A 13,551-nucleotide genomic window follows, 5' to 3' on the forward strand; every position below is an offset into this window, starting at 1 on the left:
CACTTTGGTGGTGTGGCCGAGAACTTCTCGCGAGGCCACTTGGGAGGTGTGGCCTAGGCATCTCGCGAGGCCCTTTTGGGGGCGTGGCCTCGGCATCTCGCGAGGCCACTTTGGTGGTGTGGTCGAGACCTTCTCGCGAGGCCACTTGGGAGGTGTGGCCTAGGCAACTCGCGAGGCCCTTTGGGTGGCGTGGCCCAGGCATCTTGCGAGGCCCTTTGGGTGGCGTGGCCTAGGCATCTCGCGAGGCCACTTTGGTGGTGTGGCCGAGAACTTCTCGCGAGGCCACTTGGGAGGTGTGGCCTAGGCATCTCGCGAGGCCCTTTGGGTGGCGTGGCCTCGGCATCTCGCGAGGCCACTTTGGTGGTGTGGTCGAGACCTTCTCGCGAGGCCACTTGGGAGGTGTGGCCTAGGCAACTCGCGAGGCCCTTTGGGTGGCGTGGCCTAGGCATCTCGCGAGGCCACTTTGGTGGTGTGGCCGAGACCTTCTCGCGAGGCCACTTGGGAGGTTTGGCCTAGGCAACTCGCGAGGCCAAGCGAGGCCATGTCGCCTCGCGCCTAAGCATCTGAGCGGGGCCGTGCAAGGCTATGACATCTTAGCATCCACACCTTGTAAACTGCGTGTTTTCCCTTGATGAGATTTTGAGCATCAACATTCCTCTTTAGAGCTTCTCTTATCTGCTTTTCTGATGTAGTGCTTGTGTAGAGATCATAGAGATGATCCAACGTATCATTTAGTATTTGGCCTCTACAAATGACTTCATCATCTTCCTTTATTTGATCATATCTTGAGAATCATTATCCTTTCGGGGGTCCAAAGTCTTCAAATCTTTGTTAAGAATGTAGTGTACCTTCAAAGTTGTGAGGAGGAACTTGATCTTGTCTTGCCAACTTACAAAATTTGAGCCATCTAATCTCACTAGGTCTTGAGACATGAACTTGAGATCTGAGATCGAGGAGCATTCTTCCATGGATTTGGTTAGTATAGAACCTTAGAGAAACTTCGATACAAAACAAAAGTTAAGAGACAAATCATTTTTTATTGTTGGAGATTAGGCTTAATCAACCTTGCTTTTAGGGGTGTTCATATAAACCGCAAACTGTGGTTTGGAACCAAACCGCACCGCACCAAACCGCCAAAAACCGTAACCGGTGAAACCGTTTTCGATGGTTCGGTTTTAACCGGACCGCTCAACTTTAATGGTTTGATCACGGTTTCTAATTTTTTAAAACCAATTAAACCAAACCGGACCGTGATTTTTTCTAAAAAAAATAGTTTTTAGAAATGATGGTTCAAAGATTTGAACCCCTACACTTAAGTTAATATAAAATCTACCAAACCATCCAAGCCAAACAATTTAATTGTTTAGGATATTTTTTTAGTAGTATTTAATACATGCACAAGTTTCCAAAATTAAAAAAAGAGAAATGTAAAGTCCCACATTGTTTAGAAAGTAAACATTTATTTTTCCCACTTCTATAAAATGATTCAAAATACTTACACTTACAACAACAAAGAAAGTAAGCTTCTTGTAGACTTTTATGGTCTTAAAAGAAAAGCTAAAATTATTATTATTTAAATACAATTATTTAGTTAAGTATTTTATAATAAAAAAAGTTTAAAATTTTAATAATTTGGTTATATGGTTAAAACCAAACCAAACCGCACCAAACCGTTTATTTATGGTTTGGTTTTTTAATTTTAATGGTTTGGTTTTTTATTTTGAAAAAACCACATGAGCGGTTTGGTTTCAAAATTCTTCTAAACCACACCAAACCAAACCGTGTACACCCCTACTTGCTTTGTATAAAACAACATGTAATCTAGCTCTATAGGTAGAAAATCCCAAATTACATAAACTCAGAAAAATCAAAGTGTAGAGTGGTTCTTTCTTGAAGATTAACCTTCAAACACAAAATCACAAAGCTATGAGTTTATGGGAAACACAAAAGTGACAAGGCTTGACACAAATATAGATTTGTTATCCAAAAATCTCTATTCCTAGTCTACTCCTTGGAAATTCTTGAAGCTACTACAATGAAATGAGATTGGGATTCACAAGCCTTCATCCTTCATACGAGTCAAGCTTTCTTGATGAAGATTTTGGAGAAAATTAGTAATCTTGAATGCTACGGAGAGATTTCTTTAAGAGAGAGAGTGGTGAGTGATCAAGTCACCAATTAACTCAAATAAACCCTTTAAAGAGTATAGGAACCTCATTAGACTCAACCAATAAGATTAGAGAATTTTCATTTGGATTTTGGAACAAAAAACACGTCAATGTATGGACCTATACGGATGGCCCAGGCGATGCCTCGCACTAGGTGACATGTCTCACAATCTATCATTTTTTAGCCGTGCGATGCGTCCCTCCTAGAGGCGACGCATTGCTGACGACTTTGTTTTGACGCTTCAAAATTTGTTTCTAAACATCCCCAAATGCTCCCAAACTTTTTTGGGTACTCTCATATACTCCAAAGAAGTCATTTGGACCCAAAAAGATGATTTATAAATAGCTATACTGAAATTCAACTCTCACATGTTCACTTTTGTGAAATCATTTTGGTTTTTGCACCTCTTCGTGCCTAACCAATTTCACCATGTATTTAACCAATCCCAAAATGTGAAACTAGAATAATCATCACTATAGGTAATGAAGTACCTATGTCCACCTCTAGTAATTATTCCATTCAATTCACATAACTCACTATGTATTAAATCTAACAAGTTAATTTCTCTTTCAACACTTGGATAAGGTTTCTTTACCATCTTAGATTTAATACATAACTCATATTTATCATGCTCAACATCATTGCATACAATTAAACAACCTTTAATAACTCTTTTAATTGTACTATAACCTATATGAGCAAGTCTATTATGCCACAAAGTAATAGAATCAAAACCAAGCATATAAGAGGACACTACTAGAAAATTGTACTTAGATGACGCACATGAGACGACATTTTTAGTAGAATAGTCGTCTCATGTTAAAAGTAGAGATGAGACGACAGACTATCTAAAACTGTCGTGCCATTCAAACCAAAGATTACATGAGATGACGGTTCTATAGAGACTGTTGTCACGTATCTACCTTTAACATGAGAAGATGGTTCTAATAGAAACGTTGTCTCAATGCAACCCAATTTTTTTGGCATTAATTAAATTTGTATATTTTAATATGAATTAATAAATATACTTAATCTATTATGCAAATATATTTATAAAAAATAAATAATAATTAATAATTCAAATTTAAATTTAAAAGAGTTATTTAATATTAATTGTTAACTTATTTAATAATATTATATTAATAATACTAAAAGATAAAAATTAATTAAAAAAAAGTCATACTTTTATTAGTTATATATATATACTTCCATTAACAGTACTTTTAAATTATAACCATAATGTTTTTAAACTAATAAAATATAATATATAAAAAGAAATTGAATAAAAATACTAACTGTGAAAGAAACCCTCTCTTGTGCACAAGACAATAGCACAACCCTTTGCCATAACAACGACCAGCGACAATCCAACAATCGACAACAACTAGGGAGAACGGCGACAGCCCAGGTGACGGCGGCGACGACGGATCCTTCCCTGCGTATGGGCAAACCCTAATCTGCTTATGGTCCAACCCATCTCTGGCCTAAAGCTCCGGCGTCTTCGCACCTAATTCTCAATCCGACCGTTCGATCGCCGCCCTCCACCCATCTCCGGCGTAAAGCTCTTCTCGCTGCCCTGTACCTGCTTCTCTATCTTCATCATAGTGATAGCCACAAGACTTTGGGTATTTTCTTTTTTTCTTTCTTTCTCTGGACTGAGTTTTTTGGTTTAAATACTAAAGATTTGATTGAATATGTGTTTCTGTGAATGGGATGTTCCATTATCGTGATTCAATTTTGCGAATAAGATTCAATTTTTGTTCTGCACTCATTTTTGTTCTTTCTCTTTATAGTTACATATATATATGTACTCAATGGTTTATCTGTATTTTAAGCCAACTAGATGTTTTGTCTTTCTAGCAACAGATGTACTGTTGCCTTGTGATATCTGTGTCCTTTAATTCTTTAGCATTGTCATTTGTTCTATTTCAGTCTTCTCTTGCCCCTTTAATATTAAAAACAAAAGAAAACTAAAATTCTTGTTGCTGGTAAAGTTTGTTTGTAACATCGACGAGGCACACCAGAACTGGATAACCTCCATTGACGAGGACCCCTTCAACCTCAAGAAGACGGAGACCGCCATACCAATTCCAAGGTTCTTCCTTTTCTCTTGTTTACTATTTCTGGTCAAAATGGCCATGGTCAATATCAATCTCTTTCATTTTTCGTAGATTGGATCATTTTGCCTTATCAATTTGTTTCGGTCTGTGGCTTTTGGATCTGGGTATTAGTTATTTTTGCCATTGTAATGATCATGTTCATACTCAGATTTACATTTTGATGTGTTTATTTTTCTTAGAAATGTTGAATTTTATTGGATTGGCAGTGTTATGGTGATTTAAAGTCTCGAATTTTAGGTATTATTATTATAATCAAGGTTAGATATAGATCGTTTTATGACTGTACATTTCAACAAAAAACCAAAAATTCACAAATTAAAAGCTCGTTGTTGCTCATCAGTTTCCATAGATGCCACCAGAAGATGGCAGCAAAACCTTTACTGTGGATGAGGCCCTTGTGTCTATGGGATTCGGAAACTTCCATGTTCTTGTGCTCTGTTACGCAGGCATGGCTTGGATTTCTGAGGCAATGGAGATGATGCTACTTTCTTTTGTTGGGCCAGCTCTTCGATCAGCATGGGGCATCTCATCTCATCAACAAAGCCTTATAACTAGTGTTGTTTTTGCTGGCATGCTCGTCGGAGCTTATTCATGGGGCATTGTTTCGGATAAACATGGAAGAAGGTGGGTCTTCTTTTGTTTCACCAATCTTAATTTTTTACTTTCATTCAAAGGAAAGATGTTCTGAGATGATCTACTGCTCCTCCATTTTCTCATGAGAAAGTTGACAGCTGATGCAACTTTTAATGTGATTCTTAAAACTATATGCAGTATGCGCGTAATAATAATTATGTCATTAATTATGAACTTCCAAACGTTTCTGATGCTGTAGAAGTGATCTCTATAACTAGGATTTTCATTTTGTTTTGATTAGGAATGTTTTTTGTTTGTGTCATTTGAAGTCATATTAGTGCAAACTCTTTTAACAAGCTGTGATATTGAATCCATTACCGAAGCTTTAACCATTGTGTTCTTGCGGCTGTGTTATGACTTGTTACAACTTTTTCAATATGTTATTCCACATAGTTCTGACAAGTATGTACTTGTTGTATTATTCAAAAGGTTTGTTAACATGCTTATTTTCTGTTAGAAGCAGTTACTTGGTTCTTTGCCTTTAGCTATTTGTACCATGTAATTGCCACTTTTTCTAGTATAGTTTTTTTCTGATGCATATGTTTTCAGTAAATTTAGTTTTTCTTCTCATGATCATTGTGGAGCTAGAGCTTATTGTGAATTTTAATACCTCTCCCATTGTCTTAATTGTTCATTCCCTTCTTTCAACCTCAGGAAAGGATTCCTTATGACAGCTATGGTTACTGCTGGGGCTGGATTTATGAGTGCACTTGCTCCCAATTATATAATGTTGCTTATTTGTTGTTGTTTGGTTGGTGTTGGGTTGGGAGGTGGTCATGTATTCTCATCTTGGTTTCTGGAGTTCATTCCTGCTCCTAACAGAGGTACTTGGATGGTTATTTTTTCAGCTTTTTGGACTCTTGGAACAATTTTTGAGGCTTCACTTGCATGGGTATGCTTCTAATTACCTTATTTTTCTTGGTGATGGTTATGCATATGTTTACCTAATTCTAATATCTCAAAATCTAACTGTCATTTTAATTTTAAAGTAACGTTCTAGACATAAAGGATCTTCAGCCCTTATGCTGAATAGATTAGAAGATTTTTTAAAAGGACAGTAGTATGATTTAAGACTTGGGTTTGGCCGAACATTATTCAACACCTTTTAAGGGTTGTGAAAATGCTTTGGTTCTTATTCTTCCTTAGACTTTGACATTTGACTTCAGATTGGAATAACCCTCTCAATCATTAAAAAAATTTATGCATTCAGCAGCATTGTTTTCAGCCAGTTCATTCTTTGTCTGTGACAAATTAAACATTTTAGAGAATGGCTGTGCTCTCATTTCGATATGTCTCTATGCTTTTGGCATGCCATTTTGCTTCATGATCTGATGCTTTTAGAAAAGTAGTTTTTTTTATATGATAAAAAATATATAATCATAAAGACTTGGATCGGTCAACACAATAGAATCTTTTAGGGTGCCTCCAAGGATTATGATTTTTTTTTGGACCGAATTATGTAATCAGCACATTTTTAGTTCCCTGCTCACAAAATTTAATTAGATTGGTTGTCTTTGTTTAAGCTCTTTTTGCCTCTTCCACTTTTTTCATGTTGTGAGTTGAGAACACTCTGCCCTTATCCTCTTGCGCATTATATTAACTTAATGTTTTATTTTAAACTAAATTTTCCATTTATTATACTCTAACTACTTGTTTATATTTTACTAAATGATTACGAATCATTGTACCAAAAGATATGAGCACAAAATTTTGAAATTGAATTGCTATGAAAATGAAGAATATTGGGAGTTTTTGTTTATGTCAGTCCATTAAATCTACCAGATAAGCAACATAAATTACTTAAGGTGCAAGTTAATTAGTCGACTTCAGCAAGTCTTTTACTGCCCAGATATGTGATAATAAATACACTGAATTTGCATCTTGATCTTAAAATGTTGTGTGCTTTACAGTTTGTCATGCCAACACTGGGCTGGAGATGGCTTCTTGCCCTGTCTTCGATACCTTCATCCCTTCTCCTTCTATTCTATTGGGTTGCACCTAAGTCACCACGATTTTTATGCTTGAAAGGAAGAACAGCTGAAGCACTCAATGTTTTAGAAAAAATAGCAAGAATGAACAAAACCAAGCTCCCTCCTGGTATTCTTGTTTCAGATCACCAAATTGAGCTACAAGAAAAGAATACCCCATCAGAAGAAGAAGATTCACATTTACTGCCGCCCGCAGGTGATGAAACCACAACTTCTAAGAAAGCAGATTCTAAGACAGGGGCATTTTCATCACTATTAATTCTTCTTTCCCCAAAATTAGTTAGGTCTACCTTGCTTTTATGGTTTGTATTTTTTGGAAATGCTTTTTCATATTATGGCCTCGTGTTGCTGACATCTGAGTTAAATAATGGACATAGTAAATGTTATCCAAACAATTTGCAATCACCAAAGTCACAGGATGTCAGCTATAGAGATATTTTCATCACTAGTTTTGCAGGTACTGCCACTTAACTACCATTGTTTTCTTTCTTCCTATTAGTCATGATCGTTAAATTATGCAAAAGAAAATGTTTATCAACTGCTACAAATTGCTGAGTAACATTTGCATTTAATTCCATGTAGAACTGCCTGGACTTCTAATAGCTGCCTTCACAGTAGATTTTTTCTGCTATTACAAGGATAGTATTCAAATTTAGATATATGTGGACTCCTAAAACAGTGCTTTTATCAGTGGAGTGACTATTGCAATTTGGCACTTATTAATGTTTTTCCTTAATTTCAGTTGTTGACTAGATGACCATCACTACAAAAAATGAGAGGCCTAAGAGATTTTAGGTATGATCTATCATATACTTTTGGGACACTACAATAATATAGTGCATATCACCACATCTAATACTATACAAATATCACACTTGCATACAAATTTAATACACTAAGCCCATTTGTATTATCATATTGTTTTGGGACACAACAATAATATAGTGCATATCACCACATCTAATACTTACAAACATCACACTTGCATACAAATTTAATACACTAAGCCCATTTGTATTAGTGTCTAATAGTGCATAGAACTGCAACAAATACAAATGTCGATATGCTTTGTCTTTTCATGATGAACCAGATTCTTACAGAGGCGAATAGAAGACTGGTTGTCCAAGAAGATTGTTGCCTTTTTCTTTAACATTTTTATTTATTGCAGTAGTCCTCGGAGGACCATCCCTAGGAGCTCCTTGCTCCTCTCTTCTCCACAAACTAACCCCCTTTCGAATCTCTCCAATCAGTTTCATTCCCTTGTCAACGAATCCTCCATCAAGGTACCTAAAAAGCTCATTAATTTTACTATTTTCTCTGTAGGGTTTTGCTAGGGTTTTAGGTTTGCAGTGGATTTGTCAATCAGAATGTAATTTTTATTTTCTTTTTTCATATTCAATTTTAATTATTTAAAATATTGTTGTATGCTATTTCAAGATTAAAAAAGTTTAACTTCTCATGAATCAGAGCCTTTATTTGATTAATGTCAATAACAAATTTTGAGGGGAATACTTGATTGGCTTTCTGGTCTACTTTCAGATTGTTACATTATATGTATATGTGCAGGCTTCATGATTACTACAATGTCTGAAGTACAGATTTTTAGTTTCTATTTTTTTGTTTTAATGTGTTCGCTTAATTAAATATAGTTTTATGGTTATATTTACAACTTTAGCTTATATAGCTGAGGTTCTTATTAACTTTCATCTTACTTATGTATCTAACCGTTGTATTAGCTTATGTATCTAACCAGTGTGTTTGTTGAAGTTTAAAGGGTTGTGCTTTCAAAATTTAAGTTGTGTTCCGAAATTTTTAAAGCTATCTAATTTATTGAATTTGGGTTTTTTCTTCTTCTTTAGTTGGCTCCTGGCCAGGTGTCTCTATTCCATCTGAGTTCTTCTCCCTTTCAAAGATTTGGTTTTGCTTCTTCTGCGTCCCCCGAGACTTCTGAAAAAGAACATGGGAGTAATTCAGAGAATAATGGAGATGCTAAAGTCTCTAGTCAAGCCGCCTCTGAGCAGAGTGATGTTGCTAATCAGACAAAAGAATCAGGTTCTATATCAGATTCTCAGTCTACTATGTCTAATAATGTGAAAACAAGGAGAAGAACTAAACGAGCAGCATTTTCTGATTCAAATTCCGACGAGGATTTGAGTGTAGATGATCTGGTGAAACTTGTGGCTGAGAAGGAAGAGCTTTTGAAGCAGAAGCATAAAGAGATTGATAAAATGCAAGATAAAGTCCTCAGAAGCTATGCGGAAATGGAGAATGTCATGGACAGGACACAACGTGAAGCAGAGAACTCGAAAAAATTTGCCATTCAGGTTTGGTACTAAAGCTTATTTGCATATATATCTTATTTTCACATTAAAGTTTCCTTGTTCAAAATAGTAGGTTTGGTACGCCTGTTGAAGTCTTAGCTTGACAAATGGCTTGAAATCTTGTTGCAGAATTTCGCAAAGAGTCTACTTGATGTTGCCGACAATTTGGGACGAGCTTCTTCAGTTGTCAAAGAAAGTTTTTCAAAGATTGACACATCTAAGGATTCATCTGGGGCTGCTCCACTTTTAAAAACACTTCTAGAGGGTGTTGAAATGACAGAAAAACAACTTGTAGAGGTAAATGATATCATCTTCACCACAAGACACCTCTCAATATCAAATCATTCATAGATGAAGTTTCTTGTTTTTTACTTTTTATAAGTTCAGGGGACATACTGTTAGATGTTCGAATATTTTGCTTTTCATTTAATTTAAGTCAAACATTGTCAGTAAAGTGCAACTTTTATATCATAAGGATGGTGAATGACTATTTCTTGAATGAGACACCCATGTTATGGCTAACTAGTAATGTAACTATATTTATTATTATTGAACTACAATTCTATTGAATTTAATTTCTGATTTAGTTTTTTATTTTGTGTTTTGTAGTGTGGTGGGAAAAATACATATACACTTGGCGAAATTAATGAAATTCGAAATGAATAGGCAACCAAGCTTCTTGAGCGAACGAGTCATAGCTAGAGTAACTTTTGAAATCATAATTAAAAAATATACTAATTGTCATTTTTAGTTAGCACTTACATAGTTATTCCAAGTCTATATTTTGATCTTGCAATTTTTAGATTTTGAACATACTGAGTTATATTGATTTTGTCTGCCTATTGATTCTATTTGAACTATGTTGTAATTACACAGGAAATTATGAATGAATATAGTATTGAAAATAGAGAAATGAAAAAATTATCATATTTTACATGGGACGTCGGTCTCCACAAAACTGTCGTCTTATGTATTGCAGGGGACGATGTTTACACATAAATTGTCATCTCATGTACTGCAGGAGGATGACGCTTGAGTAGGAACTGTCATCTCATTTACTGCAGTGGATGACGTTTACACATAAACTGTCGTCTCATGTACTACAAGAGAGAACGTTTGTATAGGAACTATTGTGTCATGTATGACGGGAGATGACGCTTTTATTTAAACTGTTGTTTCATGCTTTACATGGCATGACATTGCATGGGACGACAGTATTAGAACCGACGTATGAGAGTCCATACAACGGTTTAAAACCATCGTCCCATGTCAATTTTGTAGTAGTGGGAAGATGTGCATGCATAATTATCAAACACATGAGTCTTTGGTACACAATTTAATCATCTCGTCACACACATACCCTTTCCCCACAAAGTAATTTCCCTTAGAAAAAATTAGCTTGCCGGACTCAAAAACCGTTTTGATGCACGTTTTGCTTAACAAGTTCCCACTAATAAGATTCATACTCATATCATGTACATACAACACATTGGTAAGAAACACCTTCTTTCCGGATGTAAAGTAGAGATCAACATTCTCCTTGCCCAAAACTTTGGATATATGCTCATTTCCCATTTGGATCTCATGGCCAACCTTTGATTCTTCAAAAGTTTTGAATATATCTTGTAACGTCCCAAATTTGTTAATAAGGTTAATTAGTGTGCCGAAAGGGCCTAATTAGATTTATATTTGAAATTAATTGAATATATGTGTGATTATATGGTAATATGAATATATATATACGCATGTTTATGGTTATTAATTATTAATGTGGGCCCATTCTTGTTAATAAGAGCATAGTTGTAATTTTGACCTGTTGAGGGTATAAATGTGATTAGATGTGTTATGTGATTGAGGTCACATTATTATGTGGATATATTTGCAATATTTGGCTTGAGACATACATAGTGAGCGGGTTAGCAAAAAAGTCACAACGAGGTCAAACACCCGACTCGCGGTGAGCCTAGGGCTATTTTGGTAAACTTAGTGCCTAGTTGGGATTTATCAGGTAATGGCTAGTTATTTGGTGATCAATTGGGTATGTCAGGATTAATTGAGAATTTATAGTGCCATTTGAGGATTAGCGGGAAATGTTGTAAATGATGATAATGCCCTTGGGGGCATTAAGGAGTTAGGCTTTGATTTAGGGGAACTTTAGTCTTTTATCTCAAGGGATAAACTTAGGTAGCTTTGAGAAACAACTAGAAGAGAAGAAAAAAAAAACACCACTTTCTCTCTCTCTCTCTTTCATCTCTCTCGCCCTCTCTCTCTCTCTTTCTTGAGCCTTGGGAAGCATTTGAAGTTATTGAGGAATTGGCTTAGGAAATTGAAGATTGGAGGCTGGAGTAGATTGAGGTTCAGTTCAGGGGTCGAAATCACTATTGAGGTAAGATTAATAATTTGATTTTGTTGTGAATTTTCTGATTAGTTTAGGTTTTGACTGATTTTTAATGCTAGCTTTGGTATCTGAGTTAGGGTAAGAATGTGGTTGGTTTTTGGGGGGTAATTATGATGCCTATACTGCGTGGTTGAGATTTCTAGACTCAATTCTTAGGTTTATTTATGTTTAGGGTAAATTCTAATTGGTTTGGCTCAGGGAAAATGTAGGAAAAATGGTGGAAATTATGAGTTCTTTGGGTCGCGCCACAACGTTGTTCTTGAAGCACCACGGTCCTCATGAACTTAGAGTCCTAGGGGGGTTCACTTAACAACCTTAGCACTGCGGCGCTGGGTAGATTGCACTTAGGAGGCTTTCTGACTTGTAGAGGTTCGTGATGCCTTTGAGGAGCACCGTGGCTCAAATAGAGAATTTTGGCCAATTAGGGATTTTAAGCTCGAGAACTCAAACCTAAAGGCTCGGGAAGGGTTCTGCTACCCGGTTCAGTAGAATTCGAGGTCCCGAAGGCTAGAAATTTACCTTGAAGCTCTTAAATAGTTTAAATGATTGATTGTTATCCATTATTGTGTTGTGATTAGGTTATTCTGCCAGGGCTTGGTAAAAGGGATTGTGCTCAAAATGGGCATACATTGTTTGCTCGAGACACAAGGTAAGAAAATTGCACCCTGGTTGTGGTTGGGGCTTGGACCCTTGTAAATTAATATGACTGTGGTTATAATTGTGATTATTCAATTAGGCATGTTTGTATATGCTACATTTGATTGTGTTATTCAATCTATATACTTGATTATATCTAATCTGAAAGCTCGACCTAAAGGTGCTGAGGCCGACATCAAGCGTGCGAAACGCAACTCGACCTAAGAGAGTCGGGGTCTGCAATAAGATCTGAGAACTCGACCTAAGAGAGTCGGGCCTGAACGTCACTTAAATAATCAAAAGTGTCGATTTCACTTGTTTAACTTATTGGTTGTTTACTTGGACCATGTGCTAGTTTGAGCTAATTTTTACTGCTAAGCTTATTGTTTATACTCTGTTGCTTATTAAATTTGTTGATTTAATTTTTCTTGTTGAGTCTTGGCTCACAGGTGCTATGTGGTGCAGGTAAGGGAAAGGGAAAGCTGGACCATCCATGAGTTGGAGAGCTTTAGGGGCGGCGTGTACATTTGCAGCTGCTCGACCGCCACGGGCGAGGGATAAACAGGGACTAGAGCCAACTAAACAACACAAACACAAATAACTAAAGGAACGACACTAATAGCAACTAAATAAGAAAAAATAACTAAAGAACCCAAACACAAATAACAACTAAAGAAATGACAAATAAAATTAAAACAGGCAATTTTTCCTTCCCCCACATTTAATTTTAGTAATGTCCTCAAGGCATATGCTAAATAAAAAATCAATGCAAAACAAAAAGATAAGGGTAAGAAAATCTCTTGCAAGTTTGCTTTGTTTAACGTAGTTAGCTCGATTGAATGATGTGGTCATAATTGTTATGGTGGGTCATTTTAAAAAACTATCTTCCTCTTGTACTTATCAATATAGTTCAACATATCAAACTGTATAACTTCACCATCAAATTTCATTGTAAATGCCCATACTTTGACATTCAGGTTTGTACTTGTAATAAGTCGGAATGGCCTCCTAAATTGAACCTGCACCAAAACATCTTCAACTAACCTTAGGGAATACACATTAGTGCGATCATCCAATCAAATAATAACACCAGATTCTTTTAATAACCTTAGATTTAAAGAAGAAAAAATAAAATAAGACATAACATTAGTAGGTGCTCCTAAAACTATCATACAATGATCAAACCTTGTTTTACCAATGATGCATGTATTTGTAAACGTCTCAGGATCTTGACACTTAAGTGACAACTTTCTTTGAAGAATAGAAAAAACATTATCCCCCAAACT

At 36.0% G+C, this 13,551-nt stretch overlaps 1 protein-coding gene across 6 annotated transcripts; it reads left to right on the top strand.

The window, feature by feature from the left end:
• Nucleotides 1-3,514: 3,514 nt before the first annotated feature.
• On the top strand, nt 3,515-9,965 carry LOC133800142 (grpE protein homolog 2, mitochondrial-like). 6 transcript variants are annotated; one of them, XR_009876447.1, is made up of 8 exons: nt 3,515-4,264; nt 4,341-4,393; nt 4,496-4,546; nt 4,630-4,913; nt 5,577-5,814; nt 6,833-7,367; nt 7,493-7,705; nt 8,001-8,042. XR_009876447.1 is itself a non-coding variant. In XM_062238116.1 (5 exons), exons 1-5 carry the CDS (start codon nt 7,683-7,685, stop codon nt 9,895-9,897), a joined length of 828 nt encoding a protein of 275 aa, XP_062094100.1. In that variant the 5' UTR covers nt 7,325-7,682; the 3' UTR covers nt 9,898-9,965. The 6 variants fall into 6 exon arrangements, 1 of the variants encoding a protein (XP_062094100.1); XR_009876445.1 differs by having other exon boundaries at nt 4,341-4,546; XR_009876446.1 differs by having other exon boundaries at nt 4,341-4,526.
• The last annotated feature ends 3,586 nt before the right edge of the window (nt 9,966-13,551 follow it).

This window comes from Humulus lupulus, chromosome 1 (genome assembly GCF_963169125.1).
Source record: "Humulus lupulus chromosome 1, drHumLupu1.1, whole genome shotgun sequence".
In the NCBI taxonomy this organism is placed as follows: Eukaryota; Viridiplantae; Streptophyta; class Magnoliopsida; order Rosales; family Cannabaceae; genus Humulus; species Humulus lupulus.

Bases quoted from the DNA above. Each gene is read 5' to 3' on its own strand.
- LOC133800142 (XM_062238116.1), top strand. From the start codon at position 7,683: ATGAGAGGCCTAAGAGATTTTAG. The intron at 7,706-8,078 runs GTATGATCTATC...TATTTATTGCAG, and splicing joins AGAGGCCTAAGAGATTTTAG to TAGTCCTCGGAGGACCATCC. The intron at 9,235-9,360 runs GTTTGGTACTAA...ATCTTGTTGCAG, and splicing joins CGAAAAAATTTGCCATTCAG to AATTTCGCAAAGAGTCTACT.